The sequence below is a fragment of the Rhipicephalus sanguineus genome, chromosome 6, assembly GCF_013339695.2.
Source record: "Rhipicephalus sanguineus isolate Rsan-2018 chromosome 6, BIME_Rsan_1.4, whole genome shotgun sequence".
Taxonomy (NCBI): Eukaryota; Metazoa; Arthropoda; class Arachnida; order Ixodida; family Ixodidae; genus Rhipicephalus; species Rhipicephalus sanguineus.
Genome location: NC_051181.1, coordinates 140,774,498 through 140,801,677, shown reverse-complemented (window position 1 = coordinate 140,801,677; position 27,180 = coordinate 140,774,498). Strand labels below are relative to the sequence as shown.

At 43.8% G+C, this 27,180-nt stretch overlaps 1 protein-coding gene across 3 annotated transcripts; it reads left to right on the top strand.

The window, feature by feature from the left end:
- Window positions 1-299: 299 nt before the first annotated feature.
- On the top strand, window positions 300-24,388 carry LOC119396568 (iron-sulfur clusters transporter ABCB7, mitochondrial). Of its 3 annotated transcripts, XM_037663830.2 has the most exons (14): window positions 300-488; window positions 797-850; window positions 1,013-1,222; window positions 1,685-1,817; window positions 2,067-2,253; window positions 3,251-3,332; window positions 3,806-3,894; window positions 8,306-8,393; window positions 10,557-10,731; window positions 12,518-12,675; window positions 13,356-13,519; window positions 15,161-15,290; window positions 17,935-18,210; window positions 21,525-24,388. In XM_037663830.2, exons 1-14 carry the CDS (start codon window positions 315-317, stop codon window positions 21,738-21,740), a joined length of 2,136 nt encoding a protein of 711 aa, XP_037519758.1. In that variant the 5' UTR covers window positions 300-314; the 3' UTR covers window positions 21,741-24,388. The 3 variants fall into 3 exon arrangements, with proteins under 3 accessions (XP_037519758.1, XP_037519759.1, XP_037519760.1); XM_037663831.2 differs by lacking the exon at window positions 797-850 and having other exon boundaries at window positions 21,525-24,386; XM_037663832.2 differs by lacking the exon at window positions 300-488 and having other exon boundaries at window positions 797-861; window positions 21,525-24,386.
- Window positions 24,389-27,180: the final 2,792 nt, after the last annotated feature.

Sequence of the window (27,180 nt, the reverse complement as noted above, 5' to 3'; positions counted from 1 at the left end):
AATTGCTCAGCACATGCTGCTCTTAACTCAAGTAATCCCATGTATTTGCCCTCCCGGTGAACAACTACAAGTAAAGCGCTCTAGTGTTATTGCAATGAAAGTGGTCGTGAAGGTTTACCTCTAATCGAGAAGTTATTCGTTTGAACCACTTATGGTATCAACAAACTCAAATTTTGATGTTCGGATTGCTATTGCTCTGGTTTTGGTCCAAAAATATTACCAAAAAGGAAAAAAAAAAGCTACTAAAAAACGAAACTAAAGCCTATTTGCTCGCAAGCAAGTGGCATAGTAATCGACAGGTGGCTGCTGCCAACATGGCGGCATATGTAGTAATCGGTCGGTTTAGCTCTGCCGGTAATTTTAGGAATTATTCGATCTTACGGTCCCATGGCAATGTTTCTATTAACGTATGGCGTAGGTATCTAAACCTCTCTTCAAACAAGCTCTCTTACCCCCCAGCGGTGCGACTGATCTGCCCCAAAAAGCTGGTAAGTTGTCATGTAGCTTCGACTCAATGACTCGGATAGGTCATTCAAAACGTTGCCAGGTGCTTGCATTCTGCGAGCAGCTGCTTTCGCTATCTTTATCGACGCCTCGAATGGATCAAGTGATGACGATTGCTGTATTGATGGCGCGTCACAGCTTTTGTGTATGTGTGTGTGTGTGTTTTATTTGAGTCCTCGTTCTCAGTCTAGTCTACCTCTCGTAATAAGGGGACCGCGCTTTTGTGTGTATCTAACATCTCTGTTCTTTCTCCGTTCCTCTTCTTCTGTGCGTCTTCTGTGTGTCACGGCAGTTTCCAAGTCGTCATCACGATAACCCTCTGCTGAAACAATTGCCGCACATTAAGGTAAAACCCAAGTACGTGTAGTCGAGTTTTCGTTCTTTTCTTGTAAAACGTAGGAACTAGTGCGGAATGCGACGAGAACGAGTAGCGTGCTTGTGACGACCACTCAATGTTTTGCTTCGTCGTCGATCTGAGTTGGGTGTTTGCTGTCTTGACTGTACACAGCTCCTTCAGAGAAACGTCCAGCTAGGCAAGCCCCGAAAATGCTTCCATCCCGGTGCTTCGACGCTATTACCGGCGCAGATCGGCGTCCCATTGGAATCCGTAAGCAGCTGGTCCATCATCAGACAAATGTTTGTTTACCTTTGGCCGAAGGACAAGCCGGAGATCAGAAAACGAGTCGTCGTAGCCTTAGGTATATTAATCTTGGCTAAGGTACGTCACGCCTTTCATTCTACACTTGAAAATGACGCTTGTCTGTCCGTGCCATACAGTTAATGCGCTGAATCGTTTTTTTTTGTTGTTGTTGTTGTCGCTAATTCTGTGTATGCTTTGCGACACCAGTTAGGTTTGCTGTAGGAGGCGATAACGAAACCTCTTCACGTTGTGCTAACGGTTCTAGACGTTTGCATCATCCTGAAATCATGTCGGCTGTAGTGTGCACCTCTAGTGATCACGTTCTGCAGTCCAGTTGACTGGAAGCTATATATCTTACAATGTCTCCCGTTCCTTTTCTATAGATCTTCAGAAAAGTAGCTACTTTAGCCATCACTACAAATAATACACACCCTTGCACTGGTGTTAACGACATTAGATGAAAAAGCTTTCATTTGTCAAGATTACGTTAATTTAAGTTAAAGACTACAAGAAATTTTTTCTTTTCATTCCTTCTTCTAGGTGATCAATATTGAAGTGCCATTTATCTTCAAAGCTGCTGTTGATTACCTCAATGAACGTACGGGGAGTCGTCTTTCTCTTGAAGATGCATCAAGCACTCTAACATCAGCAGCTTTTGCGATTCTTGTTGGCTGTAAGTCTCGCCGTTGCTTAATACATCCGAGAGGCCATGTAGTTTCTTGATCTCCAACATTCGTGGAAATGTGTGAATATACAAAGTTTGTCCCTAGAATACCTGCCTTTTTGACATTCCTATATCCTCTTTACATTTTGCTGCATACTTTGTAGCTGCAGTATCTGTTCAAAAATTGTAATTTCAACAAGGAGCCAAACTTTTTTTAAAAGATTTAATTTTTTTAAATGCCCACTGTGTCACTTTCAGATGGTCTGGCAAGGGCTGGTGCATCAGGCTTCAATGAGCTCAGGAATGCTGTGTTCGCCAAGGTGGCCCACCATTCGATACGAGAGGTGGCCCGACGACTCTTTTTGCACCTACACCAAATGGACCTGAACTTCCACCTGACGCGGCAGACGGGTGCCCTCTCCAAAGCCATCGACCGTGGGACAAGGTATATTCCTCAAAAAAACGCGTGCATCATATAATAATAATTGCTGGGGATTTACATCCCAAAACCACGATACAATTATGAGGAGCACCGTAGAGGAGAGCTCCAAAACTTTTGACCACCTGGGGTTCTTTAAAGTGCACCTAGATATAAACACGCTGGCCACGAGCATTTTGCCTTCATCGAAATGCGGACACTGCAGCCAGAATTCGATTCTGCAACCTTCAGGTCATGAGTCGAGCACTATAACCACTAGATCACCGTGGCAGGTGTGAAAACACATGCATTGCAGATAGCGCAACGAAAAATAATTTTTGGGATAGTTGCTATGTCATTAAATTCGGAATTATTACAAGTGGGAATATAGTATGGAATAAATGTATAAAATTTTGCCTCTGACAGGCTGACTGATAGTCAATAAGTGTACCCATATTTGTTAAAAAGTAGCCTTGTCATTATTGTCCAAAAGGTTAGTAGAGTCACATCACTTGGCGCCTCATCGTCTTTCTGTAGAAACTCATTGAAGAGCTTTTCATTAGCAACTGCAGAACGAATTTTCACTTAGAATTAACATTTTTCTTCTTATAAGGGAAGTCAATTTGCTCCGTAAAAGGGTGTACTATGTACTGCATGTAAGCAGCAAGTGCAGTGCTCACGTATTGAAACATGACATAAAAAATTCCAGTGTAACGACTCGCATGCACAACTGGTCAAGATAACTGCGTCATTTTGCTGCAAATCTAACCGCTAAAGGTAATGTTGATTCTGATGTAAGTGTTCCAGTCAAAATTATGGTGATAAGACGTAAACTGAAGACGGTGGTTACGAAAGTACTTGCAGTATGTAGCCATAAATTGTCATGTTTGTATCCGTGAGCCTTGACTTGTGACTTGTGGTTTCAGACCACTTGATAGAGTGGTCCGCAACTACATATCATATCTTTCTTGCATTTCCTAAGCAAAATAACTTTACTCCACCTCATTCTCTCTCTGCTTTTCAGAGGCATCAACTTTGTCCTTTCTGCGCTGGTGTTCAACATTGTACCAACCATCTTCGAAGTGGCACTCGTTAGCTCTGTCTTGGTAAGCTTTCTGGCATCATTTTTATTACTTCAGGACTGTGGAAATCATGACGTTGCTGCCTGCATTTTCTTTTTGCGCATTTCTCACTTACCCAGCATCTAATTGTGGCTTTTCGTATTGTAAAAGTTCAATTTACTAGTACGAGAACAATTTCTCTTTAGTGCCCCTTTTCGCTACTAAGCTTCCCCACCCACCGCAGTAGCTTAGGGGTTGTGGCGCTTAGTGGCTGTGCACCAGGTTGCAGGTTCACATTATGGCTATGATGGCCACATTTTAGCGTGGTACTCCCTACAGACTTTCAGATGTACGCAGTTTGTAATCAACACTGGGGTAATTAATGTGTCTCGTTACAAATAAAATGTGGTTATGACCATGAAATCTGACTTGGCATACGCACTGGACAGTTGCAACTGTTTTTTTTTTAATGTAATAAGTGCCTATGTAAACTTTGCATGCCTTCTCTCAATGTCCAGTACTACAAGTGTGGAGGGAAGTTTGCTGCTGTGACACTGGGATGCATTGGGACCTACAGCGTCTTCACATTTGCCATCACACATTGGAGGTACGTGACATTTCCCCCCCTCCCTCAAGCTAAATATGTTAACAGAAAACTGAATGAACATTGACATTTATTTCCATGCATGTTCACTGCGTGTGTCCTAGATGTCATCATGAACAATTCCCGAATTCATCTGCACTTGTGAAATATTGTCTCTCTTACTTTTCTATTTGATAAGCATCAATCTAGTAATTACGCTTTAAAGCCCGGTACCTTGGGAGCAGTACAAATAGCTTAATTAAGCATCTCAAAGTACTTACCAAATGCAGCAAACTTCAGGTGCAAGAAAAAAGACCACTCACGTCACCAACACTTTATGTTGCCATGTAATGGTGCCTGACACCACTAGCATGTAGTACACATGTTATTCACTGTTCTGCAGAAAGTACCTTTAACTAAGATGGACCAAAGGCAATTGCATCAGTACAGGCATGCATTATTAAAATGGTGTGTTCTTGGTTTTACTGCAACGTCAGCAAACAGCTGAAAACTAAGATTTCTCTGCGCCACTCATTCTTTATACAGTAAAACCTCGTTAATTCGAAGGCCTCAGAAAAATATCTCAATTAAGCGGGATTCCCAATTATCCGAAACAACGCGAAATCAAAGAAATCAGCCAGAAAACGTGATGTACGGAAGTCACACCTTTATTGTGGCAAGTCAGCCTACTTGGAGAAAAATTCCTCCATGCGTGACTGACGCGTTCGGTAGTTCCCAGCACTGAAAGTCATATTTTCCAGCCTGTCAATGAGGCGCAGCATCTCAGCCTCGCCACCGTTGCACTCGACGAAGCTGCGCACAACACTCAAGGCATCGATGACATCCGCCAAAGGGGCTGCTCGGGAGGGCTCGTCATCGCTGTCAACATTAGAGGCCGAATCGGTCGATCTCGCAGCTATCTCGCTGTCGATGTCGGCGTAACACGTCTGCACTGTGCACTCGACATTTGCGTACTCGGAGAATCCGATTGGAGTGCACTCCTCGTCCGCGTGCAAAGCCTCATATCGAGCGCAGAGAGTCTCCCCTTCTTCATCAAACGGGCAAGTGACAGCAAACTCAGCGGAGGTTGCCTCTTCTTTCACAAAACCGGCGTGCTCAAAACACCGTCGAATAACGGTGGCCTCCACCTGCCTCCATGCGTGAACAATGAGGCAAATACCACTGAGGAGGTCAATGTTATACTCCTTTTCGTTGTCATAGCAAAGGAGCATTCGCTTCAACAGATTGTAGCGATATATTTTCCTGGTATGGTGTATGACGCCCTGGTCCATCGGCTGCGATAGCGACGTCGTGTTCGGGGGTAGAAAGACCAGCCTGATTGCCTGCAGGTTCTGAATGTCGCCGTGAGCTGGGCAATTATCGACGACGAACAAAACGCTGCGCCCTGCGGCCGCAAACTTGCGGTCAAGGTGCCGCACGTATTCTTCAAAGAGTGCAGCCGTCATCCAAGCTTTCTTGTTGTTTTTATAGATCAGGTCATCCTTGGATGGCAGTCGTGCATTTTTGAAACAACGAGGCTTTTCTGTCTTCCCAATAACAAGCAGTGGCAGCTAGTGCTCACCGCACATGCTTGCACCAAACAAAACAGTGATTCTATCTTTGTTCTGTTTCCGCCCCTTAATGTCTGCCTCCTTCAAAGCGAACGTCTTCGTAGGCAACATTTTGTAGAACACAGCAGCTTCATCAAGGTTGTAAACATCTGCTGCTTCGTACTTGGCGAGTAGTGGAGCCAAGGTGTGCTGCTTCCAGCCGTCGACAACAGACTGATCCGCGCTGCCACTCTCGCCACAAACAGTCACGAATGTCAGGTTGTTGCGCTCCTTAAATCGGCAAAACCATCCATTGCTGCATTTAAACTCAGAATGTCCAAGTTGCAGCGCCAGCTGGTTGGCCTTGTCACGCAATATGGTCCCATTCACAGGAAGGTGTGCTGCGTTGGCTTTCTGCAGCCAGTCGATCAGAGCTGCTTCAACGTCGGCGTACGTAGGCGGGCGTACTCGTGTACGCTTTGACGAGTGCGTCTTGCTGTAAGCATCGAGAATTTTCTCCTTATTCTTGATGATGTTGCACAGCGTTGACAGAGGCACGTGGTGCTTTTCGGCGAGAGCCGTTTTCGACGCCGTCGACTTGCTGGCCTCTTCAATTAAGCACACCTTTTCGTGCAGGGACAAGCTCTTGTACTTCGGCATCTTCCTTCCAAGCACACCTCAATCAACTAATTCACAGGGAAGACACTCAAGCGGAGACAGGAGACAAATGGCAGTCGCACCGAATCGCACAATGCTCGCCAGCCGACATCCAAATGGCACAAAGACTCCACAAAACATTCACTTCGCTAGAGTGGCTAACATCGCTGTTGAGATGATGATGATCATGATCGCAACCGCACGCATCGCCGCCTGGCAATTGCTAAAACATGGCGTCTACGACGTATTTCCGGTAAAAAAAAACATGGCCTTCGAGATCCGTACATCAAAAAAAAAAATGCATGTTTTAGTTACAGCCTCCGAGATTCGCAACACCCTTTGCATATCTTGGAAGTCGCGGCCAAGTGTGCCAATTAACCGGGAAGTCGCAGACTGGCCGCACCAATTATCCGGTTAAATTTACATGTAAAAATTTGGGACCGCGCAAATAATACAAATTATCCGGGATTCCCAATTAACCGAGTACAAATTACCGAGGTTTTACTGTATTACACCATTGTAAAGTCACGTAGCAGTTGTCATCATCGTCATGTCACCGACTCATTTTCACTCACCCTTACCATATGGTGTGCCTCAAACTCAGCCCCTCAAGGGGTACATGTTAAATAATAAACAGGACGGCGAGTAGGGCCGGTTGGTCGAGGTTCTTATTCCAACAAATCTCGAAGTACACTGGCTCACAGATGAAAAGTTGTCCTGTCTGCCTTTCCTAACCTTTCGTGTGTGTGCCAGTACACTTTTTTTCCTACCAGTCAATTTTTAAGAAATGTAAAATATGTGATAGTGTGAGTGGTCATCACGATAAAAACAGCGGGCATGTGTGCAACAGCTGTCTTTGTCTTTTTCCAGTTCAACTTTTTTTTCCCCTGTTTTCTTCGTGACTGAATAAGGTGTTGCACATTATTTTGTTTCTTTTAACACGATAGCGTTAGAGAGCTCGTTTCGCAGAAATGCCGCCGTCGGCGTCGCTATGTCACTTGTGAGCGAAAAATCGTCCGTGACCGAAAAATCAAGAAAGAAAAATAAACAATAAAAATCTTCGGTCCCACTGAGGATCGAACCCGGGCCGTTTGCGTGGCAAGCAGGTGTCCTACCACAAAGCCACGATGCAGGGGCGTAGCCAGAAATTTTTTTCGGGGGGGGGGGGGGTTCAACCATACTTTATGTATGTTCGGGCATGCGTTTGTATGTGTGCGTGTATATCGCAAGCAAAATTGAAAAATTTCGGGGGGTGGGTTTGAACCCCTCCAAACCCCCCCCTTGGCTACGCCCCTGCCACGATGTTACATGCAACTTCTTCGGTTAAAAACACTACATAAATGCCATGTAGTAGAAGGAGTCTCCTTAACGCATTTTGTTCGACATGTGTCACGACGAAAATGAGCCCATTCGGCGATTTGTAGGCGCATTGGCGAGGCCATCAAACTGCGTTTTTTGCGCGACGCCATGCTTCGAAAAAAGCCGGGGTAGTGCAGCCGTCGCCGCTAGAAACACACACGAACTTTCAAACAGCTCCAAAAATCAACAACAATGTCCATCTAGCGGAAAACATATCAAGCCAACACCTTCTTTTCTAGAGGAGGCGTTGATCAGGCAAACAGCAAACATTAGATAATGTGCTACCATCTGTGAGGTATTGTAAGAAATATGTCTCGACTCTAGCACAGAGAAGTGCTTTAGACCGAAAACCTGTACCATTACTATAGATACATAGCGCGCACGCGTGTGTGTCCGTGTGCGTGTGTGTGTAACAACAAACATTAATAAGTATGCACTTAGTGGTTGAAGTGCGCACTAGGGGCCGCATTTCGCTATCGTGTTCAACTCTTAAAGGCGAAGCTTAAGCGTCCCCCAATTTTTTGTCAGCTGGTTCTTGTAATCAAAATTCTATATGGTACTCATGGATTGAAATGCGACACCATATTTTTTTAGTGTAACGACTGCTATGAGCGTCATGTCAAGTCATGATAATAGCGTCATGTCACTGCAAATCTGGCTGCTAAAGGTAATGTTGGCTCTAATGTAAGTGTTCAAGTTAAAATTATGCCGATACGACATGAGCTGTAGATGCTTAAAACAAAAGTATGTGCATTACCTCGCCCTAAATTTTTTAGTTTCAACCTGTGAGTGCTTTATTTATTGCCTGTCGTAAGACAGTAAAGGAGCAAAACTGAGTTGATTTCGTGTGTCTGCGACACTTTCAACAGGACAAAGTTCCGCATACAAATGAACAAAGCAGAGAACGAAGCAGGAGCACAGTCGATCGACTCACTCATCAACTACGAGACAGTGAAGGTGAGATTCAGAGACCTCTTCGTTTGCATCATATTGAGCATACCTGTTTCATTCTTTTAGCACTTTACCAAGGCAAGAACTAATTTATACTATCTGGAGTTGTTTGGAAGCTGTTGAAATGGTCTGTCTTTTCAAACTTGAGATCTTGCTTCACAGTGTTTCATCATCAGGCATTTCAATATAGATGAAATTTTTAAAAATCGTCATGTATTTTTGATTAAAGGTGCTTGTCAGAAAATCCGAGGCTGCTTAGATTAAATCAGAGCCTTCCACGATGCTGTCTCTCATACCGTTAGTGTTGCTTTGGCACATAAATTTTCTACGAGCCAATCAATCATATTTCATCAAAAGTTCTGCTTTTTCCTCAATATCCAAGGTTGCACTGAACAACCCTAATTGGGCGCACTCATCCAAAAAAAACTTGCATTATTACAGGTGTCATTTGAGCCTTTGCTAGCTGATCCTGGTGCTCAAGCCAAATTCAGTTATTGTAATCACTAAAACACCATTTCACGGGGCCCTGAAACACCTTTACAAATAATCATAGAATGAGCTCACTATTGGTCTTGAATCTCCCACTGCAAAAATTTGTTTAATCGTTCAAGTATAGATGGAGTTACTTTCCCTCTCCTTTCATCCCCAGAAGTGAGCTAGATGATGCGCAGGGTGCTTGGCGAGGAAAAAAAGGCCACGCCCAAACGTTACATTGCCAAGTACCCCAGCCTCGGGAACTTCATCTTGTTTCTTTTTAAACGTTGTTGACTTCTACTTTTAATTCAAGTGTCCAGAATGCAGGCACATGGTACACTACACAGCACAAGAACTGACGTAGAATTTCCCATTTGCAAGACAGGGCTGCAGTGGGAGCTCGTGCTCGTACGGTCTGGTCTGGCTGAGCTACACGAGTACCTTCTGCGGATTAGCTTTGTGATGTGCTAGCTTTGCTGACAGATAGTACCAACATTCAGATAGTGCATTTTAATGTGTTTTTAACTAGCGAAGTACAAAGCGATATCTGGCAAGTGTACTTGTGATTTTGTACATGATGATATATGTTAATGAGTACAGTCATAGCAGGCTCAGTACAAGACAAGTGACTGTCTCTCGCAAGTAATGTTTGAAAGAGCATGTATTTACTACACTAGGTGCCACCACGCATGAGTGTCAGAGAGTATGAAGCATTAAGCCTTTGAGACGCTATGTACACAATTGTGTACACCACTCGCTTTTACTGTCTGTGTCGACTAGGGGCTGAGAAAGAGCGAGATATACTGAGCTTTGGATGACTTGAACCTCCTGCATAATAAATATGTCTTCATTTAACTTCATTTTTCAGTGTACTGTTGCATATTATCACTTTTGTGAACGCACTACCACGTTTGACGAGTCGTTCGACGTGCGGCTTCCTGTGAGCCATCTGAAAAGTATAATTTTTCTTTGCTCAGAGTGGACATAATTAAAAATGAATTTGCACTATATTTCTAGCCTGAGATTTCCATCCATTTATGCCAAAACAGAGCATGAATGGCTTCAGAATACTAAACATATATTTAATCACAAAGTAATTAGGAATGGTTACATATAACACACATAAATTAACGTATTATAGCATCTTTTTGTTGCAGTTTAATATCAAGTGCCTTGAAATTGAAATAACACTGTATCGATTTGATGCATTTACAGACAGTTCTTCATAGGTAGCGTCTGAAAGATTTAAGCAGGTGACCATCGATTGAGACTGGAAGAGCAAATGTGAAATGCTTTTTCAGTCTTTTAGAGTTTATAGACATGCATACTTTCTATTTAACTAAATCATAGCAATAATACCTATTGTTACTGAGAGTGTTCTCATGATCAAGAAATCAACCACTGCCCATTGAGCCTGCTTGCTGCATAGTAGGTGATGGCATTGTGAATGAGAGAAGAAGCAAGTTTTATCTGTTTTTGACACGAAATTGCAAAGTCCTTGCTGAGTGGAATGCAGTAATATTCAGCTCACATGTTTACAGGCGCCTTATGTACAAGTCTGCACCATTTTCAGTAATAGTGTCGAAACGTGTTTCTCGGCCTCATTAAAAATGGCTGAAAGTGTGTCAAGCACTCTAGGCTGGGGCATCCACACTTGGTGCAATTGTGTATTTTGATTTCTTTTCACGGAACAAGTACTTCAACAACGAGAAGTATGAGGTACAAAGCTACGACAGGCTGTTGGCACAGTACCAGGAAGCCTCCCTGAAGACGACCACCAGCTTGGCACTTCTGAACTTTGGCCAGAATGCCATTTTCAGCGCGTCACTATCGGCAATCATGTTGTTGGCGAGTCAGAATATCATAAACGGTAGGTACTTCCGCATGGTACAATGTCTCATCATAACTAGTCAAATGTGACAATCTGTTGAGCTTTTTTCAGCAAGGCACCACACACTGCTTTTTCTAAGAGTATTTGAAGTACCATTCGGCTTGTTGAGCAGAGGAAATGGCATGCTGCTGAGCAAACTGTTAACTGTTTAGAAAGTAAGAACCAACTGATTGCAGAAAAACTACATTGACATCTTGCAAGTATCGCATTGCACATGAACGCATCACAAAAGCCATCCACTAGTATGCACAGGAGCTGCTATTCATTTCCTACTCAGCTAGTTTCATGTCTGTGACAAACAGTGCATTTTCCGGATTGGATTGCTTTGGATTGTGTAAGCAGTGTTGTTGTCTGTTGACAATGCAGTGCTACCACCTGCAATACAGACACAAATTCTTATTCCTCCCATGTATTTTCAAAGTGCTGTTTTATCACTAGACATGCATGTGTGCTGATGTCCCATTGTCAAACTGATCAGTCCTCAGCAAACTGATGAGATTAAATTGTCCAGTACATTGTGTTGTATGTACATTTTCTAAGCATGTTTCATTGAGCCATTGCATTTGTGCAGATTATCTGGATTTTCAATAGAACAAGCGCCAAATTAGAGATTACTGTAGTAGGTTTAAGGGGTCATAGACACATAACCATAGGTACGCAAACTCACGCATAAATCGAATCACTTAGGCCCGCTCAGACAAGGATCGAGTCGTGTAGTCTCCCATGAAACACAAAAACCTCTGTAAAACATCTTTAAAACGTATAAAACCTCTATAAACATCTATAAAACGTTTTATAGAGGTTTCGTGGGCTATGTGAGTAGTATATTGGTGAGTTTGAGTCCGAGTGAGTCCGGTTGCGAAAAATTTTGGTGTGTTATAGTGAGCCCCAAGCACAACATATATTTCATGAGTGAATCTCAGTGAGCTCCACTTTTTCTGCCGACCTATGGTCATATGTACTCATCTTCACCATTACTGTCAGCCTTACGACAGCCCACGTCTATGCCCATGTCTACTCACCCATATTTCAAAGCATTAGCGTTCATACACTAACTCAATATTTATTGGTCACAGGCGGGAGTTACAGAAAGGGGGGGGGGTGCCTTTGACCTCCCCTTGCTATCTTTCACAATAAGTTGTTGCTAAAGATATCTCATGCAAGTCACGTCTTTCAACGAAATTGTCCTTACTGAATGGCAACCACTGATAACTTGTATTTGATGGTACGAGACCAAAAGGCATATCGTAGAGCACCGATTATGTGAGATATTGGCGTTAAAAAGTATTTATATCACAATCAAAAATGTTAATTTACCCTAATGCATTACTGAGACTCAGATTAAGCTGTGAGTCTGAGTCTGCGTGAGTAATATACCCGCCACGGGTGGTCTAGTGGTTATGGTGCTCGACTGCTGACCCGCAGGTTGCGGGATTGAATCCCGGCCGCGGCGGTTGCATTTTCAATGAAGGCGAAAATGCTTGAGGCCCGTGTGCTTACATTTAGCTGCACATTAAAGAACACCAGATGGTTAAAATTTCCGGAGCCCTCCACTAAGGCGCCTCTCATAATCATGTCGTGGTTTGGGGACATTAAACCCCAACAATTATATAATTATGGGTGAGTAATATGTTGGCGAGTCTGAGTCAGAGTGAGTTCCACTTTTTTGCCAACCTATGCATGTAGCAGAGTCTGAATTTATGAGGCAATTTTGTGGGAGAATGGAAACTCAACCTTGGATTGCCATGTCAATGTATCTTTCTAGGTACAATGACAGTAGGCGACCTGGTGATGGTTAACGGGCTGCTGTTCCAGTTGTCACTGCCACTTAACTTTCTTGGTTCGGTCTACCGAGAAGTGAAGCAGTCGTTAATTGACATGCAAACAATGTTCGTTCTCCTGAAGCTAAAGACACCAATTCAGGTGAAGGCCCTCTCAGTAATTTCTGCTTTGCTTGTACATGAAGAAAATGCATTGTGTAAGCATGTATACTAGGTTCTCTAGAAAGCACCTTTATATGTTATTCACTTTTCGAGTAGTTTGGTGGCAGCCGAGGTCAGCTGACCCAAATGTTTGTTACGGCTACAATTAAAACTGCTTAAGCTCTGAAAGAACTTGTAGAATGTACAGCACAGCATTCTGTATTGAAAAAAAGCTACATCTTTCGCATAATGTCAGGATTTGCTGTAATGTAAAATAAGGAGAAGAAAGTGTTTTCATAGTGTTGGTTTGTCAATTTAGATGGAAGTCTCATGTATAAATGCAGGTATCCCTAACTCTCCATTTCATGTTGGCATGTTATAAACAAGCTGATGCTACAAAGGAAAATGAAAAATCGTTGGGGTATCTCTGGAGCCAATGTTTCGACAAGCGGTCTTGTCTTGTTCAAGGCAGCAACCTTGAAGAAGACAAAACTGCTTGTCAAAACATTTGCTCCAGCGACATCCCGTGCTCCAATGATTTTTCATCGCTTCAAGATTCCAGCTTTGCTTGAAATTCTGCCTTATTTACAAAAGAAAATGTGATGTAGGCCTAGATAAATCACAACAGACTTAGAAACGCCAAGTGAGAATAAACATTGCTGGCTCATTTGCTGCCTGCAGTCTAAACCCGGAGCTCCTCTACTGGTGGTGACTCCAACCACGGCCACGGTGGACTTCGAGAATGTCACTTTTGGCTACGTCAAGGGGCAGCCCATCTTGAAGGATCTCAGCTTCTCCATCCCAGCTGGCAAGAAGGTGGCACTAGTTGGTGGCAGCGGCACAGGGTAGGAAGGACGTTATTAAAGTGTGAACGGTGTAGTTTCCCAGGGCTTAGTTAGATCGGTGCTTCTACATTGTCTGTCTGTTTACTGACCTACGTTGTTGTATACAAGAATGGCTTATTAAAGGGGTCATGGACTATCCTTCGGGCTTGGTGAAAAAACACCTTCTGAGGATAGTAGACGCTGCTGTGAAAATCTCTGTCAAATCATGCAGTCATTTGCCAAGAGAGCTTAGAAGCTATGAACAGCTAAGCCAAATCTTGCAAAGAGAGCCTAGAAGCGGAGCATAAAGTTGCTATTTTATCAGGCGCTTTCTTTTCACACAGAGGCTAGCATTCACTCTCTTCAGAGCTGCCAGAACTTGCTGTTTGACGTCGAACAGCAGATAGTGTGCTATTGACCAATAGCCGATATAAATCAAGAGCCACATTTGGATCACATGGGCTTCTTCCCACGAGGCGCTGCCGTGCTCCATAGTCGGCTAACAGTGAGCCGCACTTGCACACAGGAATCACAACAGGAGAGGGCGATCGTGTATCATCACGCGTGCTCAAGGTCGTGATGGGCGCTGACCTAACTTCTTTCCCCTGTGCCATCCCTCCCTGTGTAGCTTCCAGTGCGGTCGTCAGGACAAGAGAAGAGAGAAATTGCCTAAAGCGTGCGACAAAACCCTGTAACTCCGCTCGTTCTTGACGGATTCGAGAAATTTTTGCAGCAATCCATTCATGAGGCGATAAACTCCGTTGCTGTGGTCATTCAATCATTATTTCGAAGAGTGGCTCATGACCCCTTTAGCAAACTCCAAGCTTTTCGGGAGAAATGGAAAGATTCAACTGCAAGAAACTTATATCTGACGTTGTTCGACAGGGCGCCTCTCAGCATTCCTGCGTTCATTCTAGTCTGCACTACGTTTATGTGGTTAACGTGAGCGGTAAAGATTTCTTTTATTGGGGGGGGGTGGGGGAGTAATCACAGGTAGTTCAGTTGAGTCTGCTAGTTGGCATAGCTACAGCACATCCTAGGATTGGCATGTTGCCTCTTCATTATGTCGCATTCAAAATATGCAAGGAAAATGTATAGTGAACGCTGTAGAAGGACTAAAAACAGTGTTTTGGGGGCTTTTAGTATCTAAAACATTTGACAGTAAGTGAGGAAGATGGGCCCCAGCCATCTTGCCGAAAGTACAACCTAATTCGCCAGCAAGTATCGATCGATAATGCGAACAATGAAGGCAGCTGGAGGTGGCCAGCATTTACTTGTGACCAACACATCTTGCAAGGTGCAAATTGTAAATTGGAATGTCAGCAGACAATTGAAATGTTTTTTCTTCCAACAATACCATGCTGCAAAATTGAAAGCTAAGGAGAGATGCTTGTGTAATTCGTAAGTGAAGGAAGCAAGTTTAGAGTGTGACAGTACCGATCATAGATGTTCGTAGTGTGGCACAAAATTATCTGCTTAAAATAAAATGGTTCCACAACAAGACAGTAGCAGCTCCAACAATGGCGTACTGTGAATTCATGTTCTATGTCTGCGCTTTCCAAGATGGCCTGGTCTATAGAACTGCAAAGCGCTCCGTTTGTTCTTCCTTGTAACTGCAGCCGGTCGGTGACATTTCATTGTGTTCTTCATTCTAATTCCCAGCAAGTCGACTGTTATCCGGCTGTTGTACCGGTTCTTCGACCCATCTGACGGACGCATCCTGATCAACGGCCAAGACATCAAGACAGTAGAGCTCGACAGTCTAAGGAGAGCGATTGCGGTTGTCCCTCAAGTGAGTCGAGTGTTGTGCGCAGTTCTGTTGCCGTTCTTGTTTGACGCAGTAGTTATCTGCAGCAGTCGGCTCCTATCTGATTTTCAGCCATGCAAAATTGCATCCCTTTGTCACTACTCATTCAAGGGGCTCTGCTTTATATGGCAGAACTTCACTTTTAAATCTAAAAAAAGCAAAAATAAGGTACTATCTGCGAAGCATGTAATCCAATGGAGTATGAATATTCAGTAGTACCTCCAATAGTTGATTCCTATCGTTTTTGTATTCAATTAGATTCAAACTCACACGAAGTTTCAAAATGTACGAGGGCTATTCAAAAAGTAAGGGCCATTTGCTAATATTTAAATATTTACACTTTAGAATGAAGATTTAATTGTGCAGCGCCAGCTGGTAATTCTTCGCGACAGTGCTGAAGTTACTGTTCTGACTCAGTAGTCGTCTTCTTGTTGAGGAATGCAAACAACAATGTCTGTGAAAATCGTTGCTCGCACCTGTTGTGAAGTGCGAGCTGTAATTCAATTTTTGCTTGCAAAAAGATCATCAGCTTCTCAAATTTATGTGGAATTGTGCCTAGTTTATGGACACGAAGTGATGAGTCAAGGAAAGGTAATAAAATCGTGTCGAGACTTCACAAATGGCCTCACAAATGTGCACGACTAGGAGCGGAGTGGAAGGGCCAGAATCCAGACCAATTAAACTGTTCACAAGTGGACTGGGCATTGCGATTAGATCGACGACTGACAGTTAGTCGTCTGTCGGATGAATTTCCTCTTGTCAGCCGCACTACAATTTGCACCGATTGTAACTGAAAAGCCCAGATATCACAGTGTGTGCAAGGTGGGTACTAAACATGCTTACCGACTAACTCAAACAGCAAAGAATTCCCAGGCAGCGAACTTCTATGTAGAGGGACTAAAGAAACTGGTGCAGCGGTACAAAGAGTGCTTAGAATTTAACGGTGATCATGTAGAAAAGTGAAGTAGTCTTGTGCTAAACTAAACTAGCCAATATAAACTTTTACTAAGGAATACTTATTTTTTGGGGACCAAACGGCTCTTACTTTTTGAATAACTCTCGTATTTAGGATGTGTTTGAACTGCGAAGCTACAGAATAAATGCAGCCCTTCTTAACGGTGCTGTGCCAACTTCCTTATTGTGGCAAAACAGCCATTGGGGCTAGTTGGTATTGTTTCATCTTAAGAGTAAAGAAGGGGAGGTGCCTCTTTATGTCCCTGTTTTGTATTGCGCCTCCCTTTCTTTACTCTTCAGATTACTTATTGTGCTTTTGCAAAGGCTGTATTGGTGTTAATGCACAGTTGCCAGTGCACAGAAATGTCGTGGGACTGATCATGCCATTGCAACGAAGTGCAGAAATTTTCCTGAAGGAAACCACTAAAGACAATAGGTGATTATTGCTAAATGATGCTAGCATCACTAAGTAAAAAGAAAAAAAAGGGAATTCATCAGTGAACCAACATTATCGAGGGGCTAACCTGGAAAAAGTGCACAATCGATAAACGTTGTACCAATTGGTAGTCATCACTCTTCCTGATTGTGATAGTGTACTTCAAGAAGATAACCATGATAAAAAGCCATTTTTTATGTGTAACGATGCAAGATAATTGCACTTCGCTCATGTTATGGCTATGAGCACAAAGTGGGATGTATTTACATTGGATAGTACGGCTGTCCTGACCTCTAGTGTTGCACATTTGGCCAGTGCACAAATATGAGCTGGAGGTAGCACGCTGCCATTTGCAGACACACTTATACATATAATGAACGCCGGTGCATATAACAGCAACAAAGAATGCATCGTCAGTTGCAAGGTGTTGCCCCCGTAGACATTGATAGGCCGTGTCTGTGGCGATCATGTTAACAGCATTGTCACTCATACTATTTGTCGGATGAGACACAGGGCTCTTGCAACCTTTTCCTAAGCACTTCTGCCAGGTAGGCCTGTGCCTTTCTATCCAGCATGACTTGCATGACGTGCTTGTGCAACAAAGACAAATGCCATAAAGGACATGTTGCCCCTGTTGTGAAGTGGTCATGGTCGTTTCATTAACTTTCGTATTAGGCTTTGTACATGGTATGAAGCTTTGTACAAATACTGCAACTGTTTTATCAGTATTGCGAGTTGCTTCAACTTCCTTCCATACCACAAGTAATACACTCAAACCTCGATGTAACGAACACGGATATAACGAATTATCGGTTATAACGAAGTAAATGAAGAATAGTCTTGTCATAGATACAGTGCTACAAATAAACGTTTATAACGAGTTTTCGGATATAACGAAGTTATTTTCGTGGCAGTTGTCACTTTGTTATAATGAGGTTTGAGTGTAGATACATATTTCACTTTTTTTTTTCTACATTACTGATTGTAACCACCACGGTGGTCTAGTGATTATGGTGCTTGACTGCTGACCCGAAGGTTGCAGGATCGAAACCTGGCCACAGCAGCCGCATTTCGACGGAGGCGAAATGTTAGAGGCCCGTGTTCTTAGATTTAGGTGCACGTTAAAGAACCTCGGATGTTAGAAAATTCCGACGCCCTCCCCTGCGTCGTCCCTCATGGTTATATTGTGGTTTTGGGACTTAAAACTTCAACAGTTCTTATTATTATCACTGACTGCAGGACGCTGTGCTGTTCTACAACACCATCGAGTACAACTTGCACTATGGTGACTTCTCACGCTCCCTGGACGATGTGCGGGAGGCAGCCAAGATGGCCGAGCTTCATGACTCTATCATGGCCTGGCCCAAGCAGTATGAAACTCAAGTTGGGGAGAGGGGGCTCAAGCTCTCTGGTGGGGAGAAGCAGCGTGTGGCTATTGCACGTGCCATCCTCAAGAACAGCCCCATTCTGGTGTTTGATGAGGCTACCTCCTCCCTTGACTCGATTACTGAGCACGTGAGTTGCACTCTTACACTACTTCTTTCTGTCTCTCATTTTTGGTTAGAAGCTTGAACATGTAAAGATTGCTTGAACTACTTGTAATTCAAATTAGAAAGATGCCATCTATGTCGTCATTAAAATTTCAGTGCTCGAGGCCAGGGATCTCAATCTTTCTGGCCTTGAGGAACCTCAGCAGTTTCTCCGCAGGGTCATAGAACCCTTTCCTTCTTTGCTTTAATGTGCTTTTAGCATTCAAAGAATGAATGGAGGCGAGGGCAGGGCGATAAAAACAACACTTCTAATTTTACCTAACCAAGTATCACCGCCACCACGTCGATGTGTTATCTTCAATCTCAAAGGCCATCACACTTTTGGAACTCACAGTAATATGTAAGGTAAACAAGCAATTTTTTTTTGCACCACTCTGTCAGAAAACGCGTTACAACCATACGGCTACTGATTTAGGCACTGCGTGTAACAAATATAATCACATATAAGTATATGTAGGCATAGCACAATAGATGTACCAAACTGTTTCAAAATCACCTTTGAAGATTCAGACATTCAGTGTACAGTAGACTCTCAGTAAACGGAAATCTCTTAAACGGAACTGCTGCTTAAACGGAACAACTGCTCCTGATATGATTGGTTTCATACTTGGATTCTGCACTCCTACTCCTCTCTCAGTAAACGGAACTCCTCTTAAACGGAACACATTTTCCTGGTCCCTTCAGGTTCCGTTTAACGAGAGCCTACTGTATATTTGGCTTGCCACAATTTACCCTCACATACCAGTAATAGTCTTGGGCCACTCATGATGATGTGGTTGCACCGCACCACAGACATGAATCAGCTTGGAAGCCTTGTGTTGTGCTGCGACCTTTATGCCTTTGCGATAACATAGAAAGTGGACCAGTAGTTTAGAGATCATGAGTTCACTCGTATCACTGCACACATTTTAACAAGATAGTGTTGAAAAGCTCATGACGTAGAAATTCTGGCGTCAGCGGCATTGTCTGTGAGCGAAAAATCACAATGGATGCAAAGAATCAAAATCAGGGTTTCGAGTCAGAATCAAACATAGGACTTCTGCATGGCAGTCAGGTGTTCTATCACAGAGCCAGGCCAGTACTTCAAACTAATTCAGGAAAAAACCATATAGTACAGGCGTCATGTAGGGCGAAAGGTCTTGTTATCAGATACAGTCGAACCCGTTTATAACGAACTCGAAAGTGTCGCGAAAAGTGGTCGTTATATCAGTAGTTCGTTGTATATGGACTCGCCCTTAAAAACGTGCGCTTAGCGGCCAAGCCGTTTTTTTTTTCTTGGTGCACTTTTATTAAAGTGCTAACAACCCCTTCGGTGACAAGCTAAGCCTCTTTGCGTCGTGAAGCGACGCCCGCTGCGTGCTCACGAGTGAACTAACCGCCTTTGCAATGAGCTGACACCGTTTCACCGAAGCGCGGTACCGCGACGTGGAGCCGATCATCCCTGGCTAGCTGCGTGCAGCGCGTCGCCTACTCGGGTGACTCGGGACGCGCAGTCACTGCCGGGCCGCTTGCCGTATGTGTGCGTTTGTACGTTCTTCGTGCTTGCTTCACTCCGGACCGTGCACGGGTGCGGTGACTAGCCTCTTCGTTCAACACGGCGAAAACAAGCATTTTCCAAGCAACGCACACTCTACGTCTCCGCGATGCTCTCGCAGCCCTGGACGACAATGCGCGGCGCACTTCTTGTCACCTAGTCAAACACGCAGTATACGCTCGCTGTCAGTGCATCGACGTTTCTTGGTGCCCGCGCCGCTCAACAACAGCGAGCTACTTTCGTTTCTACAAAGCGACGCGCACTTTAAAGCGGTCTCGCACGACGCGGCGGCGGCGAACTTGCGAACGGCAGCATGGCTCGCTCGTACCGCCGTCAATCCGCAGTGTACGGCGTACACCACATGCGCAGCCGAGCAGATATCTACAAATGACTGTGATAAGGTTGTCGGCTGTAAGGCATAATGGCACGTTCATCGACGGCCGCCACCTCGCCTTCGCTCTTTTCTTAAGCTTATCCGCGAAGGCATCGCCGCAAGCGCGCGGAAGTCGTAAGCACCGATCGACCGGTCTCTGCCGTTACCGAAAAGACGGACGACTTTTCGCGGCACATTGTGGCATTGACGAGTTTAGGGACACAGTGAACCTTTTTGTGATGGAAAGTTATCGCGATTATCACTTCTTGCATTTATGCCTTCTTGCGTTCCAAGGCATTGTTTGGTTCATCGCAGGTGGTCGTAGCTGCAGAGAACGGTGTCAGGAAAGGTCACCGTGCGAAAGCTGACCTCAAGGCTTCATGCTGCCTACTATTTTTTTTTCCTCACTGCCATATATTCTACCACTGAAAAAACGCCTGGAAAGTGAGCGACCTCGCTCGCAGCGTCCGAAATCTGCGTGCGATGCTCGCCGATCTGGGTATCATTAGTGGCGAGTAAACTGGAGCGGGGCACGCGCGAGCGCGCGCCCTTGTCACGCTTTAGAAGGCATATTTTAACTTTTTTTTCGCTTCGTATGCGCTATATTTTTACCGCGACCGTGTCCGAAGTGTTCGTTGTAAAAGTAGGAGGCTTTGAAAAATGTTCGCTATATCTGGACGCAGCTTCAATGGTTAGCATGGGAAAATCGTAAGTGCACCTAAATATGGTCATTATAACCGATAGATCGTTATATGTGGGATCGTTATAAGTGGGTTCGACTGTATAATATTGCGTGCCAGAAGCGTAGAATAACACCAGGCGTCGCACCACGTGAATTGTGCGGCCAGTGAGTGTTCTAAAGTCCCACCCATTACAAAGTGCTCAGCCATAATTCGTCAGCAGCAGCAGCAGCAACAACATAAACAATGTATGCAGCTGCGTACATGCACACGTTACCTTAGGGACTTGTACTTGTGGGTACTTCCCTAATTTGCAAGATGATGGCTTATGGCGTATTGGGCACTTTGCAACTGTACCTGCAGCAGTAGGCATTCTAAGACAGTTTACAACGGTTAATGTCACGCACACGCACTTTCCTTTTCTTGTGGCACGGTTGAAGTGTCCAACGAGAAACCAAGCTTGGCAAGCGAATGAGCAGGTGATGTGGACAGGGCCAGATTACGCTATCACGTTCCACTCTTGAATGCGAAGGTTTAAATGCCTGCCAAGATTTTATAAAGGCCTTCCCTAAGGAAAGTGCAAACTTGTTCACCCTACATACCTTATAAACCACATTCATTTCACGTGATGAATCTACATAATGTGATAATGGCATTTCCTTTTTTTTTTTCTTTGAAACCTGCGAAAACAGAAAATAATGATGGCACTCCAACGGGCATCACAAGGCCGCACGTCCATCTGCATTGCCCACCGCCTCTCCACCGTGGTGGACGCAGACGAAATCCTGGTGCTCAGTGACGGCAAAGTATGCGAACGGGGTAACCACCGTAGCCTCCTGGCAAACTCGTCCAGTTTCTATGCCATGCTCTGGAATCAGCAGCACCAGGCCCACCAGGAGAATGTGTGATGGGACGAATGTAAAGTTAGTTTCATAAACTAAACGCCGATAGAACCTTTTTTAAATGTGGCCGAGAGAAAGATGAGAATGGTTGTAAAGGGTACTGAACAACAGGCCATCGCAGAGTGCTGTCCTGTTGATGTGCTCTACTGTATTGGTTCGGGAACAAAAAGCAGTCGAAGCAAGTTTTTGAGATCTTTAGCAGCTTGTACCATATGTTGGGCCTGTATGTGAATTGCTCTGGAAACTGAATTCTCTTGATGAGGTTAATCATCACGAATTTCCACGATCATGAATTGCCCCAAGGTGAAATAGGCAAACACCTTTGCTATGCAAGGTGTGAGTTCAAATGGGCAAGTGTGTTGTTTTACTGGAGGCATGTGCTTTCTGGCACTACATGTTGGAGAGATTTTCTTACTATAGAAAACTAAATTAAAACTCGGCCCCAAGATAACTGCAGCAGGTAAGTGAGGCAAGGATGAGATATTTGAAGTTGTAATCGCATTATTTAAGCACAGATTCATTCTGCCTGTGTTTGATGGACAGTAAAAAAATAGTTTTCATAGTAGTATTGTAATATTCCGCTAAGCTATTGATAACGTAACAAAGACTCTCATTAGTATTGATGTGACTTTCGACAATACAATTGATAGTTTCGCAGTTTTTGGCAAGTGATGTCAAAAGTTTTGCACTAGTTGACCATTAGTAACTCATTTATGCAATTGGGAACATGCAAACATCCCCATGTTCATGTTGCAGTGTTGACATGTGGTACGTTGTGTGGTTTTACATTATCAGCAGCACGCTATTGATAGAGATCTATAGGACACTTGACAATACTGTCAAAATTAAGAGTGCTTTATGAGTATATGTTGTAGTACTTGTGATAGTTTGCCAGCATCATCAAACTAAAGTATTTGATGCAATATAAGTAGTACTCATGTAATTGCCGGTGCATTTGTGTTCACTATTTATTAATTTGAAAACTAGAATTGCTCTCTGACTAGCTCTGTCAGCAAAAGCGTCTCGAGAGCAACAGGACCAAATCAACTCCTTTCAGACCTTCTAGGTATGTAGTTTATTTTGCAAAGCTTTTGTCTTGTATTACAGAACGCAGGAACGTACTCAGAAACTGCTCCAAATATTTAACTCACCAGCCATATCACAGTAACGATTGTTACCATAGGGCTTTCTACAAGAAGGGTACTGATGTAGATTGATAATAATTACTATACTGTGAATAGATTGCTTGTATATTGTGCCTTCAAGATGATGTGTAGCTTAGAAAGAGAGGCAGGAAAACTTTCTTTTCTTAGGCGATACAGAAGGAGTAAACAACAAGCTATGTTCTTGCTTTTAACAGTAATGTGGGTGTTCTCTGTATTGTGTACTGAAGCTACGCAAGCTTGCACAGTGTCTTCGTGTATGTGCATGTGCTGTTGGTGAAATGCATAGCATACTACATTGTTTCAATAATCACAATGTTATTGCAGTTATAGAATTGCAAGATTTTACCGCAATGTGCAAGTCAGGGAAATGGATTGTGCTTTGTGCAGAGTGAAATGTAATCTTGTTCCCGTCATTAAATAAGTAATGTTTCTGAACGTGTTGATGTAAGAGCAGAGAACTGTTCTAGCCTGCGTTTTATGTTCATGTTTCGCTATTTTAGCCGAGTGCACATTTGTAGCAATGGCCTTGTTGTTCGCTAAGACAGCACACCACTGATAAAGTCTGCCAGTATTCACACGACATTATTTTAACTGTGACATGCTCAGCTATTTTGGAAAAGCAGGTCTTTTAAATTTCTGTGCTTTGAGAATCAAACCTGCTTGACAAAAAAATTACACCTATGTTTTATTTTATTTGCAAGTTTTGCTTGTGTGATAATCTTGTCAGCCACAGGACTTTCTTAAATAATTTTTTTTGTTAAATTTAGCCAGGTAATGAACCCTCGGCACTAATGTTTGTTTAGTTTTAAATTCAGTGAATGGAAGGAGGCGTTGTGTTCCAACAGCATTGCACTCTCATTACAATCCTAGAATGTTGTAAGAAACTATGGAATGATGAGATTTCTGGGGTGAAAAGTTCCAGCCATCATTGTTCTTATGCTTTTCTAAGCAAAACTTGTTTTTTGCTAGATATTGCGTGAACATTTAAGGAAGCGTATGGCCACCTTCATTGTGTTGCTGCTCTAAAGAAAGTGTTTTCGCAAGCTGTGTTAATATGCATGCAGCTACCATCCTTGTTCTTATGCTATTCTGTGCAGAATGTGTTTTTGCACGATAACGCATGAGCAGGATGTGAAGCATATACTATGTAATGTAAAAATGTAAAAATATGTACATACGTTGGAACTGAATCTTTGTTTCGAGCATATGCGATGCCAAGCATGCCAATACTGTGCTGTCATGACAATCTGTAATTTGCAAGTTGTTACTCCTTATGCACTAGATTTTATCAGAAGACTAGCGAATGCAGGGTGTGAGGCTGTGAGCATTAGCTACTTCAGGAGCTTTGCATGCCATAAAATTATGCAAACGAATTTGTTCCAAAGATTACAGAAATAAATGTGCCATCTGTGTGTAAGCATAAAACTTGCTTCACTTTTTCACTTAGACAGTTGTTCTGCTTTGCGACCTTGTACACTTTTCTAAGTGCCACGACATTGTGTAATGGTTGAGCAGGGAGAGTCGCTGGGGGAGGGGGCGAAGCCCTTACAAAAATGTATGTAGACAGTCTATATCCTGTCTAAAATGGGTTTAGACAGTCTATAGACTGTCTAAATCAATTTTTGTAAGGGAGTGGACAAAGTTTCAACGCAGCGCCGCCCCCCTCCCCTGCCCTAATACGTCGTCCTTGCACTGTGTGTGGACTGATCGGAAGGGCCTCAGTGGGGGAGGGGAGAAGAGGCGGTCGCTGTAGTGAGACTTCGTCCACTTCGCCCCCCCCCCCCCCCCCTCTCTAATGAAGAACCATGCGCGCACCTGTGGTCTGATGTACTGAGTTATCAATAGACTGAATTTCAATCTAAACCATCTGATTTAGCCATGTTATCGAACCTCATGCTCAATTAAAAGTCGGTCACCTTAATTCTGTTGGCGTAGTTAGGAATTATGTTGACACGCCCTTGACCTTGAAGAGTGGGCTGGGCAGCCAGTGTGTTGTCGAGCTCGACAACAAAAAGTTGGCGCCATTACGGTTGTTCCTGGTATTAGTATTCGCACTTTCGCTTTTGTTTGCGAGGCAGGTTATCTGCTTTCCGAAAGCCGTACGCCCTCTGCGAAGAGATCTACGACGACTCGACGCCAAGCCCTAACATTGGTCGCAGGCACATGGCGCACAGCTGCACGATGGTTAGGCCTAACAGGACGTGTCGGAAATTCGCCGTTGGCAGGTTTGGTGGCGGACAGCAAGCGGTCGCGATAAATTCGCTGCCACGCTAATACGCTTATACGAGTGGCTCAGTGGTGATCCCGAGGCAGAGTTCGCGCTTACCTGTTAAACCAGTCGCATTGGCGTATCGAGGAGGAAGGGGGGGGGGGGTTCAATACCCCGCCCCCGAAATATCTCAATTTTGCATGTGTACGCGCACACATACAAACACAAGCGAGAACATCTTAAATACTGGATAGCGCGGATTCGACACAGGACAAATAAAGAAGGAACACTGAAGCACAGTACAGGAGGTTCTTTCTTTCTTTGTCGAATCCGCGCTATCGAATATTTAAGACAATGAACCAACTAGCCCAGCAATGAATTTTGTTAAGAGTGAACATACATAAAGCAGGTTAAAGCACCCCCCCCCCCCCCAAAAAAAAAAAAAGCTTGTTTCTGGCTACGCCCCTGACGAGTCGGTTCTGCGGACGACCAGCCGACAGCTACAGCGTTTAGCGCTTCCAATGCTCAGGATATTCGCCGGTCCCGGGGGCGAAAGTTACGGGGAGGCAGGACCCGGCCAGCCGAGAACTTTAATCAACAACCCCAATTATGGGCTGCATTTATCCCGGACATGTATTATACTGTTGTAATTAATCTTGCGTACGTAAACTTCAAATTTAGGTCACTGATTTACTTTCAGTACTTCCTGCAATGCACAGCTCGTGGCCTCCGCCATTGGCTCCTACAGCGCGATCGCGGAGGCCATGCGCAGCTACTTCAACTTTCACCCCCCTCCCCCCACCGCGAGCCGTCACAGCCCGAATAGTTTCCCCCCACCAACCCTCCTCTACGGAAAATTGGAAAAGATATGCCTCTTGTCATATGCTTTCTGGACAGAAAGTGTTATATTCTCATGTGGGCTGAAATTGCCGAGCTATATTTGCTCAGCACAGCCTAAAGTGCGGCCTTCGCGCAGCCCAAGACTTCAGGTCAACGGGCAAACGTGTTCTCGACCATCCCAAAAACTCAAGTAGACCAAACCACAACAGGCACAAAAAGTCTGCAAATGAACATTTGCGCACTGCTGGCTTTGTAGCATAAAAGAAATTATAGTCGCTTTATTTTTATTTTTTTTTTCTGAAAAATATATGCATAACAGCACTTGAAATATGGACAGCACCTTTTCTAAAGAGTAACTATTCTCATTTTTTCAAGTAAAGGAATCCCCCAGTCGCACTGGCTTTTATTATTATTATTATTATTATTATTATTGCTCTTAAGTATTCATGCAGCCATAATAATTATCTATCGGCATCTCAAAATAATTTTGGCGAGCAGCGAAAGGCCTCGAACAGGCATTAGCAGGCAGAATGAATACAATATGTTATGATAACAACACATTATTATAACCAATACAGAACCAGACAGGACACCATTGTGTATGACCACGGAAATTTCCGGGACAGGGAAGCAGCAAGGATATTGAACGCGCTCAATCCAATGTATGCAATAGTGGCATCGCTTTCAGTTTCAGCTCATGTTCTTCTCTATGAGCGTAACATTTCCTTTATTTTTCATCATAAAGATGGAAAGGTTCAGGGATAAGAAGTACCTGGAACGGACAACCTGGCTAACACCCGCCTCCTACTAGTCTTTATTTTTATCATGCGTGCTCGAACCATACGTAATTAGCTTTTATTTCTTCCCCAGCGGTTGCTCACTGAAAACTCTTATGCAAGATGGCCTATGCTCGACGTTGTTACAACTATTTGAGCGTCTGCAAGGCGTGTCTATGGCATTGGTTCTGGAATATTTATTCTTGGCAGCCTGTTGCCATAACAATGTTAATTCTGGATATGCTTGCGGCAATGAACCTTAATCACACTTCATTAACTGCACATCACTTATACCGGGCTTCAGAACACACGGTATGTTCTGTGTTTTATTTTTTAATTCGCCCTGGCTTTCCGCGTAAAACAAACGGGTATGATACGAGAAGCAATGCAACACGACGCAATCGATCGCCTTTCGGCGCATACACATCCGTTGTGTGTCTTCGCAACGTCACCAT

Coding starts and splice junctions, on each gene's coding strand:
- LOC119396568 (XM_037663830.2), top strand. CDS start 315: ATGGCGGCATATGTAGTAATCGGTCGGTTTAGCTCTGCCGGTAATTTT. Junction 12,676..13,355: donor AGCTAAAGACACCAATTCAG/GTGAAGGCCCTC, acceptor TGCTGCCTGCAG/TCTAAACCCGGAGCTCCTCT. Junction 18,211..21,524: donor TTGACTCGATTACTGAGCAC/GTGAGTTGCACT, acceptor CTGCGAAAACAG/AAAATAATGATGGCACTCCA.